The sequence below is a fragment of the Cryptomeria japonica genome, chromosome 4 (assembly GCF_030272615.1).
Source record: "Cryptomeria japonica chromosome 4, Sugi_1.0, whole genome shotgun sequence".
NCBI lineage: Eukaryota > Viridiplantae > Streptophyta > Pinopsida > Cupressales > Cupressaceae > Cryptomeria > Cryptomeria japonica.
In genome coordinates this window covers 44227786-44243929 of record NC_081408.1, presented here as the reverse complement: position 1 = coordinate 44243929, position 16144 = coordinate 44227786, and the positions used below count along the sequence as shown (strand labels likewise).

The following is a 16144-nucleotide window of genomic DNA, read 5'->3' as shown; positions in this document are numbered from 1 at the left end:
TTTGTACTCTTGTTTACTGGAACTTAGCAACCTGTAAACCAAGTATAGTTACTTACTTTCCTAATCAAAAGTGATAATTATTTAAGAAACAGCCAACACCACATGTTCTTAAGGAAGAGCTTGAGAGTAAATAAATTCACAAGTATTAATTAAACAAATGTGATGATATATAAATTAGGTTCATAATAGCAACGGAAATTGAACAATGATAGGAAGCAAATATGTCTTTTGTTCGTTTGTTTCTATCCATCCTCTTGCTTTGTGTCCTCTTTTTATGAGGCACCTTTTTTATTATGGGTGTGGATAGTTCATCACATTGAACACCCTCCTCAATATTGTTGTCTCCCACTTGTTGAAATTAAAGGATGGTTTCCTGCCGAGTTTCAGGAATGAAAATCGAATCATTGTGTGGAACAAACAATTCATCATGATCCTCTACCTCCTCTTCATGCTCACTACCTAATGAGTTTGATTGTTGGGCTTCCTATACACAAAACAATTTAACTTTTTAAATAACTTAATAACTCTAGTTAAATTATTGCAAAAGTCATATGATATTATAAAGAACTTACCTTAGATTCAAGACCACTCACTAAAATCTCCCCTCGATCTACCAAATTTTGTTGTAGGCCTTGGGAACCATGTAATAAAGCATATTTTAGGTCCTCCTCTGAAGCTTCCTTTTGAAATTGATGAACCTACATATACACACATAACCAAATTTATAAGGTATAATGAATCATAAGATACAATTAACTCAAAAGTTTGTCATGGCTTTTTTTGAAATAGAAAATACAATAGATGAAAATATTCACTTGCCAAACTACCACGAATGCTATTGTACCCTCTAGATCCTAATTTATGGGATCCAATACTTGACACCCTAGCTTGGGTTGCTTTTGCTGTATCTCGAAGGCATCTTTTAGATCCTCCTCGTGTAGATGGCCTATAGTTTGGATTATTGTGGGCTTTCCTCTTAAATTTGGCATCTTTCATAAGTTCATCCCATGTCACTAGGTCTGCAATCCAAGCTGGACATGGATATCTCAAGTCTTTTGTCAGCTTTGACCTTAAATTTTCTTGTTTAGAGTGCATGTATTTCCGTGCAATATCAAGAATAATATCCTTATTAAAACCAGGATTTCCAAATGTTGTTATGACATTTTTAAAGAGTTCCTCTTTCTTAGAATTGGATTGCTTCCTCCAATCCATTTGAATGGTATTTCCAAATAATTGTTCTCCACGATGAAAAATAAAGTGAAAGAATTTTAACCCCACTTCATCCTTCAAGACATTTCCTTCTGAGGTGAGCAAGATTGTAACTTCTTGCGTTCCTTTTGTAGTCACTGAGGATATTGTTGTAGTCTTAGGGGTTGAGGTAGATCCTCCTATAGGTACATCAATCACTTTGTCATTTATTTCCTATATTTACAGTGACATTGTGAAATTGTCAGAAACCGAACCAAAATATGAAACTATTTGTAAGCATCCACTAGTATGAAGATGATCCAAGATAGTCTTGAATATACATCATTGTTCAAGTTGCAACAGTCAACAAGAATGAAGGTCAAACAATAAAAAGAAAGATTGTTTGACAGTATCCATAGTTCTGATTTTTTTTGTTTTGATTGGGATTGGGGTGCAAGCATTCATAGTTCTGATTATGTTTGTTCCATTTTTGTGATTGATACCTAGGAAGAAGTATCTAGAGGATATTAATGCACATGTAACAAAGACAATTCATCTTAAGTTGTAGTGACCAAAGTATCTATAGTGCTACAAATGAAGAGGACAACCATTGAGTAAAGGTTAATGACCAATCATAATAAAGTTCTAATCTTAGTGTTTAAATAAAATAAAACACAATAAAAAATCATTGATTATAAAATTATGAAAATGAAAATCTATAATTAATTTTACCTGTTCATCTGAGGTAGGCCCTGCACTCTCCAACAATTCCCTTTCCCATAACTGAATTTTTACAATTATTTATTGTCTGATTGGAACATTTTCAGGAGTATCTAGTAGGAACCTTAGTATTCTTGATTGTGAATCTATGAGACTCCTCAAGGAAACTTGTCCGATTGTTGGTGGGAGAATTCTAACTGAACCCAAATCAGGAACATTAGTGTTTGTTGGAGTAATCCTTATAATATCCTATGAGGCACAAATATAAATATTAGGATGGTATAATAGGTGACAATAACGTAATCAAACCCACACAAACATATGATTGAATCTTACCTCTATCATAACAGTAGATGTATTGGAGAGCACAACTGGATCCTTCATGCCAACAAGATTCACGCTCGATGGAGTTACTTTCGAGATGGCCTGCATTCCATAAGCACAAATTAGCATAATATAATAAGGAACATAAGATAATTTAGCATATAAAAGACAAATTTCAAGCTTACCTCATGCACCATCATAGTAATTTGTTGCCCTTGTCCATTTTTTAACATATCAATCAAAGCATTTAAGATCGGAGGATCCCCCATACCAGAATTGGTAGCATCCATGACTACATTCTTAAAAAAAAACATAAAATGATATAAAAATAAGAAAATATTGATGTTGCAGCCATAAGGAAATATGACAGTCATAAAACCATAGTGGGTCCAGTTAATATATACTTATAGAAAGATTTGTTGCAAACCTGTGATAGTGAACTGATCATCAGCAAAGAGTGTCTCAATTACATAAGGAGAAGACTACATTAAAGCCAAGACAGTTGTATGAACTAAGATAGCATTCATAGAGATCAAACTAAGAACCATATAAGTCATAGTGTAGCCATCAAAGACATAGAGATCAGACTGGTGTTGTTGCGTCATTATCAGGTTTGGAAAGTGCTAAAAGCATGAGTTGACATTGATTTACAGTTACAATAAGCATGTATGCAACCCCGAAGACACTCACAACACCACATGCATCAAGGACTCACAATGAAAAAGACAAAGAGGAGAGCATTATCACAGTCAATAAAAGATGCATATAAATTCACAAAAATCTCAAAAGAGCAGACAATAATGACATGACAATATCTGCATCAAAGGAGCGGTGCTATCATGTTAGAGAAACACCATGAGACAACTAAGAGACTTCATAGATAGAGATTCAAATAAAAAAAGACATCAGTTAAATCATCACAAAAAAATTTCACTGCCAGCCATATTGAAAATACACAAAAGAAACAGTGAACACCATGTCAATAACAAGCCATAAGTCTCAGTTCTTTTGATAATCAAAGGGTGACAAGGTACAATCATCTCCAAAGCATTAACAGAAAAGCAAAATATAAAGGAAATCATAGTCCTAAAGTCGCAAAGATAGTCACATGCATTTTTCACAAAGAAGTAGAAAGGTTTTTGTCCTTGAGATCTATGATTTCAATCCAATAAGCACAGTAATTTCTCTAAAAGCAGTGATCATAGGAACAATGAATGTCATCGTGCATAGAAAATTTACAACAAAAATAATATTCATTGTGTTGATGAATAATAAATATCATGCCAGAAGTGTAGCTACAGTATCCCTGCCGTTGTGCATATATAGAAAACCCCTTAAAGTGATTATGGTGATCAAACAATGTCATCCTCTGATGAAATTTCTTCATTTGATGGCATAAATACCCCATCATTAATGGGCCCTAAATCTACAAATAAATTAATACTAGTGTTTTCATGGTCTCCATCACCTTCAACTACAGGCAAATGAAAATCAATAAATTCATCATCTTCATGGACTTGATGCTCATGTGGTTGCTCATGTCCTTCCAACACTTCAATAAACTCATATGATATTCATCCTGGTCGTATGCATCATTGACAATAAAAATTTTATCATCTCCATCTACGCTATTTTCATCATCAGGGGGGAATTCTGCATCTTCTTCATTGTCTTCAACATATGTTACTCTTCGTCCTCTTGGATCATAATCAATAACAAATGACCAACCAGGTTGTTCTAAATTTGGAATGAGAAATATTTGGTCACATTGATTTGGAAACACATAAGGTTCAGAAGTGGCTTCAAACCTAGATGTATTGATCATATGGAATCCATTGCTGTGCATAAATATAGTTTTTTCTTCACCCACTTTGATAAGCTTGTACCATTCAACATGGAAAATAACTTTCTTGAAAGACATAAAATCAAGCTGTATAATATCCTCCAACACTCCATAATAGCGAAGTGTGCTTCTGATTGGTTGTCTATCATTTGCATGTGAACAACATTCCACCTCAAATGATGCTGAAACTCCACAATCATAAGTTTGTCTCTTTTCATCAACCTTTTTGATGCGAAAGTGATAACCAAAATTCCACATTCCTTTGTAATATGTTACCTAAATTCATATAAATATTAGCTAATTATATTCGAGAATACAAAAGTTAAAAAAAAATTCATTAAATAACTCCAATATGTTACTATATATGTATCACCTCCCCATTTATAGATCCTTTCACGAAATTCAGTTGTTGTTGTGTCACTCTATTCCTCTCTTTTGTTGCCTCATGTTCAATATTGGTCTTTAGCCAATTCCACGAGCATCTCTCTAGCCATTTTCTTTTATGGCTTGTAGGCAATCCTTGAGCAGTGTTTTGACCATGAATATTATATATATTGGCCCATGCCTTTTCATCCTCTAATTTATTTTGTTCAGCATACTTCTCCATCCATTCCAACAAAAAGTCAGAATTGTATGCAACATACAAATGTAATGCTTCCCACTCCTTAGCATCTACAATGACAAATATAATTGTTCAATGAATTAATTAATATTTAAATCCATGTATTATATAATTTAAGATAAAAACAACTACTTCCAAGTTTTTTGTATACCTTTTATCCTCTTTGAAGTCCCTTGACCCTCTAATTTCTCTCCCTCAAATGATTTAGGTTTGCTATAATTCCATAATCGCAGAGCTTCAAGATGCAATTGAGGTAAGTACTCACTCAAATGAACCATCGCTTGGAAAACCATGTACCCCTCAACCATGGACCCTTCCAGTCGAGCCTTTTGCCTAACAAATTTCTTTAAAACCTTCATATATCTCTCCACAAGCCACATTGTTCGAATATGAATAGGACCACACTGTTCAATCTCTTCTATCAGGTGTACAAGGTAGTGCTCTTGAGAATTAAAAAAGCTTGGAGGGAAGCACATTTGAATATCACACATTAAAAGTGAAACATTCCTCTTCCAATACTTCAAGTCATCCGAATGTATCTCTTTAGATGAGACCCACCTACAAGTATTGACATGTATTACAATAAAAACTTATGATCACTTCAAAACTTTAAGTCATGGCAGAGTATGAATGATCGATTTAAAATACCTCAAATATTTGGATAATTTGTAAATAGCTAACCTAACATCACGGTCGAAAGTGCTTGGTATTGCTGCAGGCAACACATACTACATGACCATTAACAAATAACAAAGTTAATAATATACATGAACTGATATTATCGCTAGGATATACAAATTTATAATTATGTTTCCAACAAATCAAATGTACTACAAAGTTACATTTATCCAATTGTGCCAATCATGTGTTTTTAGGCCCGAGAACTTTGATCCATCTCTCGTGAATACGTTTTTTAATGTTGCACCAAAGCCGGAAGGAAATCTTATGCTTTTCATTGTATCAATGATGTTTTCTTTCTCCTTTGATGTAAAAGTCCACGAAGCATGATTATATGAGTTGTTTTCATGCAACCACATGTTGGGCATGACATTAACAACTTGGAGGTCCTTTCGTAACTTTATTTGTGCTTCAAGGTTGGTTCCATTTAGATGTTTCCACAAGCACTCTGCCACATTTTTCCCGATGTGCATAGTATCAAATAGGTGGGCTATTGGCAAATTCTCATAATAGTCTAATTTGTAGAAAATAGAGAGTCTTTTCATTCCTAGTGGAAAGCATGCCCCTTCTTTTTTGTCATACATTGCTTTCCACCTAGAAGGGTTCATCCTTCTTGGCTTCCTCATTTCCACTTCCTTTCCATTGAACTTAAATTTCTCACATACTCTATAGCGATGATTTTGTGGTAAGAATTGTCTATACTCATCATATACAATTTTATTGAGATCCTTTGATTGCCTATAAAACATTTTTGGCCCACATGATGGACAACCATGTTTCCCCTTTGTTTGTAGCCCTGAAATAAGAATGCAAACCACATTTACTAAATGGTACAATGGACACTATAATTACAAATGTAATTTACGATATATTACCACAACAAATAAAGAGCCTCCGGGCATCATGAATTATCCAGATAAGCATCGTTTGAAAGAGGAAGTTTCTATCATTGATAGGTCTTGATACATCAAGCATATTTACACCATCCCACAATTCATGAATCTCATCAATGAGGGGCTCCATGTATACATCCATATCCTTTACCTGATACTTCCCTAAGTAAACAAGAAGTTTTTTATCAAGGTTTAACTGAATTGAAATATTTTAATATAATATTCAAGAAATCACTGCATTCATATATTCTAGTACCTGGTATGATAAGAGTTAACATTGCATGCTCCTTTTTCATTGCCGTCTAGGGGGGAAGATTGTTGTTAATAATTAAAATTGGCCAAATAGAATATGTTGTTCTAATATCTTGAAAAGGATTTACACCATCCATTGCCAAAGAAATTCTTGCATTCCTTGGCTCATTTCTTAAATGTGGCCATTTTTCCTCAATCTCTTTCCAATATTTGCTATCTGTGGCCATACACATGACACCATCTTGGCTCCTCCCATGTGCATGATAATCCATATATTTTTCCAACTCCTTGCATTTGAACATCCTCTCGAACCTTGGCTTTAGTGGAATGTGTCATAGTACTTTATAAGGAACCTTCTTAAATACTTGATCTTGACGATATCTACTTGTGTGACACACTAGGCATTGCTGCAAATTTTCATCCCTTCCATAGTACAATATATGGTCATTTAGACATGCATCATATGTATTGTACTCCATTTCAATGTCTTTCATTACTGAAGATACTTCTCTATGAGAATGAGGCAACTTATTGTCCTTTGGAAGTATTTTGTTTGCCAAAAGCCTACATGATGCAACACATGTTTTTTATAAGATAAGTATACACATTATTAAAAAAAATTTAAGACATCGAGAGCATTAATTTATAGGAAAATTGAATCCTACCTTAATATACTAGTAAAGCATGTATTTGTCAATCCATGTGTAACCTTCAAGTTCAACAACAACATAAGTTTTGCCAATATAAAAGTATCTTCATTTGGGAAAACAGGTGTCCTAGCCAACTAAGCTACGGGGAATCAATAACTTCTTCAAAAGATGTGTAGAAATCTTGGATGAATTCATTGACACCAGCCTCATTTATCTGCGAAGTGTCTTCGTCCATAACTGTGTCTTGTTCTTCATCTTGAGAGTGGCTATCATCGGTGACATATGTTGGTTCTTCAGGATTATTGTGAACTGGAAGCGACTTTTTATCAGAAAACCAATTGAAATGATCAATAATAATATATTGAATAATGTGCACCTTTATTTATTTAAATAATAATAATTTATTAATTATAGTGTACCTCTTCTATATAAACCCCATGGTTCAATCTATGGATACCAACAAGTCGTTGCTTCTTTAGTTTCCTATTTTGGCACCTATTGCAAGTGCAATATACCATTTCATTGAAGTATTCATCTGTCCTTGGAGCAGGTCTTGCTTCTCGTTCATCTGAATATTCAGATGATGATGATGTGTTATTTCCCTAAATGCACCATTTACTATTAGCAATAAGAGTATAAATTTTACTTCAAGCGTTTCTTCTTTTTGAAAAGAAGATGTCTCTTAGGTGCATGATATGTTATAGCTTAATAAATTTGAAACTTTGGAAACATGGCTTTAAGGTGAGATACACAAAAGTGGAAATAACCTCTCTTGGGCTTGGGTAGTGAGACTCTAAAGTAGACCTCGTCGTATCCTCCTTCTAAACATTATGTTTATATAAACAAAAATTCCTATCATCTTGTTAAATTTGTATGTGTACATTTGCATATGTTTCTATGTTATATGCCCCATGTTTGATTCACACCTGATGTCCACTCCATTAGTTTATCATATTCCATCACGGTCTTTGTAAGGTGCTGAAAAAAAGAATTAGGAGTAATATAATAACCCTGAGACAATGATAGAAATCAAGTTGGCAATAAACAAAAGATCAATGGGAACCTTGAGAACATAATGGTCAAATCCAGTCTCTATCCATAATGTGAAAGATGAAGACTAGATCGCAGCTTTAACACAAATCTAATGAATCAAGTCATGTATCAAAATGATAGTCCTAATGAGGATCAAAAAGCAGTAAATATTAGTCAAAAGACAGTGAATGCCAAGGGTGCAACTTTCAGAATACAAAGGAAACATTGGATGCCGTTGAGATATCAATAGTGTAGTGGACGCAAGATTTTTTTTTAGAGTTGCAGACCTAGAAGGGCATTTTATTGCCAAATGAAGCTTATGAAAAATCACAAGATAGTGATATTGGTGATTAGGTTACATTGTTTCAGCCATAAAGTCCTCAGAGTATCCTTAAGACCTGAAAGAGTAAGGTCTAATCAGAGGTCGAACAAATCACAACAGAAGTTTGAGTGTCATTCAGAGGTCTAATCACAAGCTATAACAACTATTAAGGGGTCCCAAGTCACACAACAAATCATGAGCAAACCTTAGGCAAAATGACAATCCATAATCTTCAAGGAAGATAGTAGCAGTCATAGCATTCATTCTCAAGCATCAAAGGGGGCAGTCATATGCATAGCTAAATAGATGCATTACTTAGTTCCAAATGGAAATGATGAGTCCAAACACAAGGAATGGACCTGAGATAGTAGGAGAGTTGTAGCCAAGAGGGGTGAAAACCTTAGTGATAACACTACTCTAAAACATATAATCTTTCATCAGTGTTTCATTTCATTAAAATGATACTACAAGTTAAAAAAAAACATAAATACCTAGTCAGCCATTTCGTATAAACACTAGAAAAATAGCCTAGTAGAATTGTTGAGGTAGAATAACCTAAAACACGTGGACTTCAATTTAATTAGAGAATGAGTAGCAAAATATAGAGAAAATACAGAGAACGCCTATTATATCTTTGTCAGACAGTCGAAGTAATGATTATATGACACATAAGTAAACCAATTCCTTTACCCAAGCACACACATCAACACGATTTACAAAGACTACAGATAAAATTAAGCTAATTTAACACCAGTAATCAACTATGTGTAAATTATTCCAAAATAAAATATTTAGTTGTCAGAGAATATGATACATATTTTCTTACACATTAGGGGTAGTTAAAAAGTTAGCATTTTAAAATATCTGATGTCATACTCCATAAGACAAACACATTTTGGAAATTATAAATTTATGACGAATGAGATTTAAGAATGCATGGGTGTATCGTGAACCCTTTGTGCAACATATGTTGTTTGTGTTGCTAGTAACACTGTTGGGGAAATTTGTATATTTGTTCGTGGGGAAATTGATACATCAGGAAAGAAAAGAGATGAGTTGCATAAGTAAATGGATAAGCTTCATAAAGAAATGGATTAAAATATTTAATAATTTTTAAAAGAGATTATAGATCTTCAGTTTTATTGGAATTTGTTTGTAAATGCTAAAAAGAAGAAGCTTTGTTAACAGTTGGTAATAGAGCTTAAAGTCCTTCAAGTTTCCTATTTTTTTCAAGTATTAGATCCACATGAAATACGAAGGAAAGTCATGCGTGATGACATGAGAAGTATGAAGCAAAGTTACAATCATAGGAGGTCTCTCTTTCTATGGCGGTCAAGGAATTTATGGTAGAACATATAGCAATAACAAGACAGCCACTGTTAAGAGAAGATTGATAAATATAGTTGAAAGAATATTTCACAAAGATGCATGCTCGTGAATAGGCATTGAAAACCTTCAAAGCCAGTGTCAAGATTACAGTTCATTATAGTTCTGTGTGAGGAAAAGCACAATTGAAGGATTCAAGACAAGGTATTAAAGGATGAATGCTAAATGATCCAAAGTCTTGACAGAGATCATCCATCAAAGAGAAGGTTCATGATGCAGTCTTATAGAATGCCATCAATGATGATGAACAAAGAAAGGAAGATAATGATGCAGTAATAATATTTTACCTTGTTTGAAAAATCAAAGGGCTATAGATCATAAGCCACAGTCACCAAACAGAGATCACTTTTTTGTCAAACCTCATCATTTCTATCAAACAAACCTTACAAATCAGAGAACACAATCTGATGAAGGCTTGAAGATATTTTGACTTGAGAAGATCTTAGAACATCAAAAGATCATATGGTTAAAGAGACATAACTGTATGAAAAGAATAACAGTGCGGACTCATAGGAACAACCATTTACTATCCAAAGAGCAGATATCAAGCTCATGAGACTACCAATGAAAAGTATATGTTTAGATCTTCATATTGCAGAACAAGGGCATCAAAGACCAAGAGTAGATCTAAAGACTGTTAAAGACACAGTTTTGACAGAGTTTTAAGCAATAAGCAATCTAAGTAAATATTAGATTTAATAGTAAAAGGTTCAACAACAGAGTTATAGTGCATGGTAAGTGGATATCACCGAAGGTCTGAGTTAGTGAATCACAGTTAGAAGAAAGACACAATAAATAGAAAAGAAAGGCAGTGAATGCATCATAATTGCAGTCATGATAAGTCAGTGAGAAGAGGAGTAGAGATACAGTCTTTTGCATTCACTCCCAAAGAAGAGAAAGGATTAAAATAGTAGTAGTCCAAGAAGAATATAATCCCCTAATACAATCAATACATACCTAATAAATGGGGCAAATCAGCCTTCAATACCAAAGGGAATCAAATCATAAAAGGCCATAAAGATGTTATGGTATCATTCTGTTGGAATAGACAAGAAGGCATATAGCAGTCTTTAGGGATTTTGAAGTAGCTACATGAGTTTCAAGGATCTCCTAGAGAAACCTCACTGTTGCAGTATTATCACAGAGCAGTGGCAAAAATAAAAGTCACAGTCTTCCTCAGGACATTTCTTAGATATCTCAGTCCAGTGAAGACAATTGAAAGAGCTTCAAGTGAAGAGACATAGATCACAGTATATTGCATCAAAAGAGAAGCCCTTACAAATTTAATAGTAGCAACTAGTGTTTGGTGATACATAATAGTAAAAAATCCCTAATGAGATTACATGACAATGATATAGTGTCTAATCAGAGATAAAGAGGACAAAGACAGTCTCAATCTGAGCCTAAATGACAAACCACGGGGCATAAAGACAATGAGATACAAAAGATAGTTGTGATAACCCATATGAATATCAAGAATCCAAAATATAGAGCATGGTAGCAGGATACACATCATAATGAAATAATAAAATACAGTGATAGAGATTTAAGGTTACGAACTTTTTGATGGAATTCATGGTATAAATGTCACACAAAAGTGAAGCACTACAATCAAAAGGGTTCATGCATCCATGATCAATGATCATCAAGCTCCTTAAGTTTGAGCAATAAACAAGGGCAAAAGGCCTTTCATGAGCTCATAAGAAGTACACAATGAGTTGATGATATTCGCTATCAAAAGTATAAAAAGCTACAACAGTGCCCACAAAGAAATATCAGTCCTAAGGCGTCAGTTAGAAGTATAGATCAATGTCAAATGGTAGCAGCCATCAAGACATTAAGATTTTTGAGGTTAGAGCATTCTTAAAAGCACAATCTCAATCATAGATTTTGATAATATGTTCATGGACAATATTGAAGATAAAGCATGTAAGGCAGATCCACACAATAAAATCAGAATATTACAATCCAATGCCAAAAGGTTTCATGTCATCCATAAGTTGAAAAGGGTTTTGAGGTATAAAGAAAACTCATTGTTCTAACCTATTTTAGTATGGCAATCAAGTTTGACGGTGAATAAAGGCATTCTTCACTAGCAAGTCAAAGACCATGAAGAGTGAAGACAAACCTAACAAACCTAACAAAGGTTTTAGAAGATACCTATGGGATAAAAGTGTCAATACAAAGATAGTAATCAGGTATCAAAAGATCATCCATAATGCACCAAAGGTTATTGACGTGAGAAAAGACAAGATTTGAGCATCTCTTGATAACGAGGATATCATGCTATCAATGGTTCCAGTCATAAAGTTGCATGTACAGTAACAGTAAATGACATCCAAGGTTTTTCTGCAGTACATAGGTCAAAAGGACAATCATCATGATAATCTACAGAGAACAGAGAATGAAGACAAAGTTTTATGGTGTCAACAAGAAGCATTACAAATCAAGAGAATTCTCAAAAACAAAGACAGTCAATAATTCAAAACACGGGTAGTCCCATAATAAAAAGCAATGAGCAACATGGATTCAAAGATAATTCATTTGGGTATGAAAAGAAACGAAGGACACATAACATAATATTGAAGTTGATTTTTCAGTGATAGTCTGTAGTTTAAAACCATACTTTTAGGGATGTCTAGTCACATGAGTCACAGGGTTGCATCATTAAGGGTCAAATAAATCATTTTGTAGTAGTCATGATGCCCAAAAAAAGATACAGTAGTCATGAGCATTCTTTTCAATTTTTACTGTTCAAACAATGATGAAATAACCATTTGTGCAGCTTGTGTAAAGAAAAAGGCCTCGTCAAATATTGATAAAGCATACAAGATAATCTCTAGGGTAGACCAAAATGATCAGTAATAACTTTCATAGTATGAGTAGTGACATTTTAAAGAAGGCACATCACAATCTATTGTCAAAAAAGGATACATGAATACCCAGATCTCTTAGCCATCATGGAGGTATACACCCAACTTGGACAAATATATTAAAGTTAGTATGAGCAATACAAAGTGAGTAGGAGCATTGGTCAAAGACAGCGGACAAAAAGGAAAGATTAACCTTACTTTCTAAAGGATTACTAAGGTGTAGCATGACAGAGCAACAAGACTCTAAGAGATTAGAAAAGGCAACATTATTGTGTTTTGAAGGCATCATGACTGTCTGACAGTCTTGAAGAGGTGCAAGAAAACACGAAAAAAGATATGAATAGCCACAATCATCAGGAATGTATTAAAAATGAGTATAATTTTAAGTAACTATGGTCCTATAAGAGATGTTATATAGTGTTTGTTCAGTTTTAGTGAGCGACAAAAGACCCTTGATATAGAAATCCTGAAAAGAAACACCACAAGTATACTGGTTTGAGATCTCTAGTAAAACATAATTCTTTTAAGTGAAAATAAGCAAAGAAGCAATGACAGTGATAAAAAATTCCCATGGGATTGAAAATGAACAGTGACACACAAGCAAGAAATGACTACGAATCCACCAACAACAGTGAAGTCTAACCAGCTATAGATCTATGAGTGAAATTTGCTAGAATTTGATTTCACACTAACTGCCCTCATGTGGTAGTTAATAGCTTACACATGCATTGTGTTAGGAAGTCTTATGACTTTAGTTTAAGTCTATATAAATAATCAGAGTCTGATATTATAGTCATAGATTCACATTAATGATCACAGTCTAATAATATAATTATAGATTCAGATTTAGTTACAATGGAAACAAGTTATGTACCTGTAATTCCACTACTTGTTTTCACTACCTTGTGTTCATATGTTTCAGCAACTAATGGTTTCAATAATTTTCATAAAGGATTACAATTCTTTCCCTCTGGGCTAAAGATTTTCATAAAAGATATTATTATGGTTTAATTCCAAGAGCTTTCAGGTCTGGGTTTTCTGAGGTAAGAGATGTGGAAGCCAAGCCATATAAAAAGGAAATATATGTTGCCAAGGATGGCAGTGGTGATACTTATAGCGTACAAGCTGCAGTGGATATGGTTCCACAAAATAATAGACAAGTAGTGAATATTTTCATCTAGGCAGGCACTTACAGGTTTGATATTCTATTTTATAGTATGTATAGCTCAACAAGAGGACATTGATAACATTTATGTAATTGTGGAGGATGTATTACAGGGAGAAGGTGTTGGTGCTCACCCATGAGTCATACATAAGTTTTATAGGACAAGGAAGGAGTGTGACAATTATTACATGGCAGGATAGAGCATTAGACAAGGGAGTGAATGGGAAAGTGATAGGCACTTTAGATTTTGCCTTCGTCGCCATTGAAGCTGATTATTTCTCTACAACACACATCACATATCAAGCAGTCAATAGCATTGGTAGAGTTTGGATGGGGATTCGCGATGATTGCTAATGCCCATGGATTAATTTCGACATCCAGTACAAATTACAGGCAACAGATCAAAGACCTTGTAGGGTAAAGGAATTCCCAAATTGTTTAACCGATTTAGTTGGCGGGCATTTCATTGATCATTGGTTTTGAGTATTATCGCTTGGTTCATCCTCCCCAAGACCAGTATTCTCTATCGGTTTTTTTATGATTCCGACAAATAAAATTAAAATACATTTGAACTCAAAGGACTAAAGCTACCACAGACAGTGCACTTAAATTATTTGGTAAAAAACCTCATAGAGGTGCAGTCTCATGGAATACGATTATAGAAAGAGTTGCAGAAATGGGTTTTTGCTAGATATTAGAGGTCGAAATGCTCTGACTCTGACAAACGCGCATGCAAATGTGGAATAATAAGTTTACACTTGAACCGTTTGATGACTACCTCGAAGAGATGTTATTTCAAGGGAAAAAATGAAATGATTGCAGAGACTGCACAAAATGGATAGTTGAAAAGGTTTTAGGAAATTTCAAGCAAGTACTTACCTTATTCGAACCTTGGGCTATGGCATCCAAAACTATTCAAGATCTTTAAACCCCTCGATCTAGAGCTGGAAAACCCCTACATGAAATGACATCACTCTAAACCAGTCATCTGGATCTGGAGGTTCTGAATCAATGGGTGCTTCAAGATCAATTTCTCTATTGTCGTCCCTGTCTCTGCTCCTGGTGCTCCTACTTCCCCCGTAGCTCCTGTCTCTACTAGTCGGATGGGAAAATATGGGCGGATTTTACAGGTTAAATATAACCCCTCCATTATTTCCCTCAATCCCTCCATTGATGATGAATGTCATGAATGCCTCGCGTGAAGCCGCTGTCATCGGGGGAGCAGAGATGAGCAGAGACAGATGATCAACCATGCCTTGCGTGAAGCCGCTGTCATCGGGGGAGCAGAGATGAGCAGAGACAGATGATCAACCAATCTTTTAGCCTACAAATGCAACCCTATCCCCATTAGCAACTCCACAATCTTTGCGCAAAATTTCAAGGCAATTATCGATTATGTGGTGCAGGAAGATGTTTCATCCGGATTTGCTTCAAAAATACCTATGTCCCCTTACAATCAACTAGCATTCTCAAGTCTTGTGTTGCTACACACACCCTTGCATACATGTGTGGGCTACTACTAGGCTTTAGGGGTTTGAAAGCCCCACTTGACCAATTCAATAAAAAAACCTTTGGAGGGGTGTTCTCACAACACCTTAACACAAATGAAATGGTATTTCATGGTTTAGACATTTCGGAACATCAATTTTGACTCTTTTACCCCCAAACAATCATAATTGTAATTAGGTTTCCATTTGAAGGAATCAAGTGATAACTTTTGACACCCTCAGGATCTAGGAAAACAAATTATATTTTCAGACACCCTTTTTGGATATCTCAATAATATCTCACTTTCAGGTTTCAGACCAACTTGCAGATGTCCCAACCTATACTGCACTAACAGACCTAATAGGGCTATTAGGCCTATTTAACTGAACACCTTTCACAAAATTGATTGGCTCTCCTAAATTATGACTATTCCTAACCATGAAACATTATTTCAACCTCCAAAATACTCCTCTACCACATTCAAACCCCTTTCCAGTGCTCTACCACTCAATCCATGTGCACTGCACTCATTAAACCGGCCTGTCATATAGATATGTCAGACCTAGGGTTATTTCTCCATCCTCTTCGCCATGTTGTGTCCTATTAATGGATTTTTGAATTGACATATGATACAATGGCCTATCATCTCCTATAATGGAAAAGTGTTCACCTTAGGATTGATAGGGCAAAACTCATTATTACAATCAA

General features: G+C 34.7%; 2 protein-coding genes across 8 annotated transcripts; both read right to left on the bottom strand.

Moving 5' to 3' along the window:
• Nucleotides 1-149: 149 nt before the first annotated feature.
• LOC131075415 (uncharacterized) lies at nt 150-15413 on the bottom strand. 6 transcript variants are annotated; one of them, XR_009372181.1, is made up of 6 exons: nt 14828-15413; nt 2418-2531; nt 2245-2334; nt 1921-2157; nt 573-698; nt 150-484 (listed from the first exon to the last, which is right to left on the bottom strand). XR_009372181.1 is itself a non-coding variant. In XM_059219554.1 (3 exons), exons 1-3 carry the CDS (start codon nt 1210-1212, stop codon nt 359-361), a joined length of 645 nt encoding a protein of 214 aa, XP_059075537.1. In that variant the 5' UTR covers nt 1213-1841; the 3' UTR covers nt 150-358. The 6 variants fall into 6 exon arrangements, 1 of the variants encoding a protein (XP_059075537.1); XR_009372183.1 differs by having other exon boundaries at nt 1921-2105; nt 14828-15405; XR_009372180.1 differs by having other exon boundaries at nt 2418-2524; nt 14828-15401.
• Nucleotides 2540-14821, bottom strand: LOC131875398 (uncharacterized). Of its 2 annotated transcripts, XM_059219553.1 has the most exons (4): nt 6525-14821; nt 4849-6430; nt 4449-4747; nt 2540-4351 (listed from the first exon to the last, which is right to left on the bottom strand). In XM_059219553.1, exons 2-4 carry the CDS (start codon nt 5186-5188, stop codon nt 3707-3709), a joined length of 1284 nt encoding a protein of 427 aa, XP_059075536.1. In that variant the 5' UTR covers nt 5189-6430; nt 6525-14821; the 3' UTR covers nt 2540-3706. The 2 variants fall into 2 exon arrangements, with proteins under 2 accessions (XP_059075536.1, XP_059075535.1); XM_059219552.1 differs by having other exon boundaries at nt 4849-14821.
• Nucleotides 15414-16144: the final 731 nt, after the last annotated feature.

What these genes read in the sequence shown, in the direction of transcription:
- LOC131075415 (XM_059219554.1), bottom strand. Translation starts at nt 1,212, where the DNA reads ATGGATTGGAGGAAGCAATCCAATTCTAAGAAAGAGGAACTCTTTAAA. An exon ending in ATAGCATTCGTGGTAGTTTG is followed by an intron (nt 699 to 819) that starts GCAAGTGAATAT and finishes GTGTATATGTAG; the next exon opens with GTTCATCAATTTCAAAAGGA. An exon ending in TGAGTGGTCTTGAATCTAAG is followed by an intron (nt 485 to 572) that starts GTAAGTTCTTTA and finishes TTTTGTGTATAG; the next exon opens with GAAGCCCAACAATCAAACTC.
- LOC131875398 (XM_059219552.1), bottom strand. Translation starts at nt 5,188, where the DNA reads ATGTGTGATATTCAAATGTGCTTCCCTCCAAGCTTTTTTAATTCTCAA. An exon ending in GACTTCAAAGAGGATAAAAG is followed by an intron (nt 4,748 to 4,848) that starts GTATACAAAAAA and finishes TTGTCATTGTAG; the next exon opens with ATGCTAAGGAGTGGGAAGCA. An exon ending in AAGGATCTATAAATGGGGAG is followed by an intron (nt 4,352 to 4,448) that starts GTGATACATATA and finishes ATATGAATTTAG; the next exon opens with GTAACATATTACAAAGGAAT.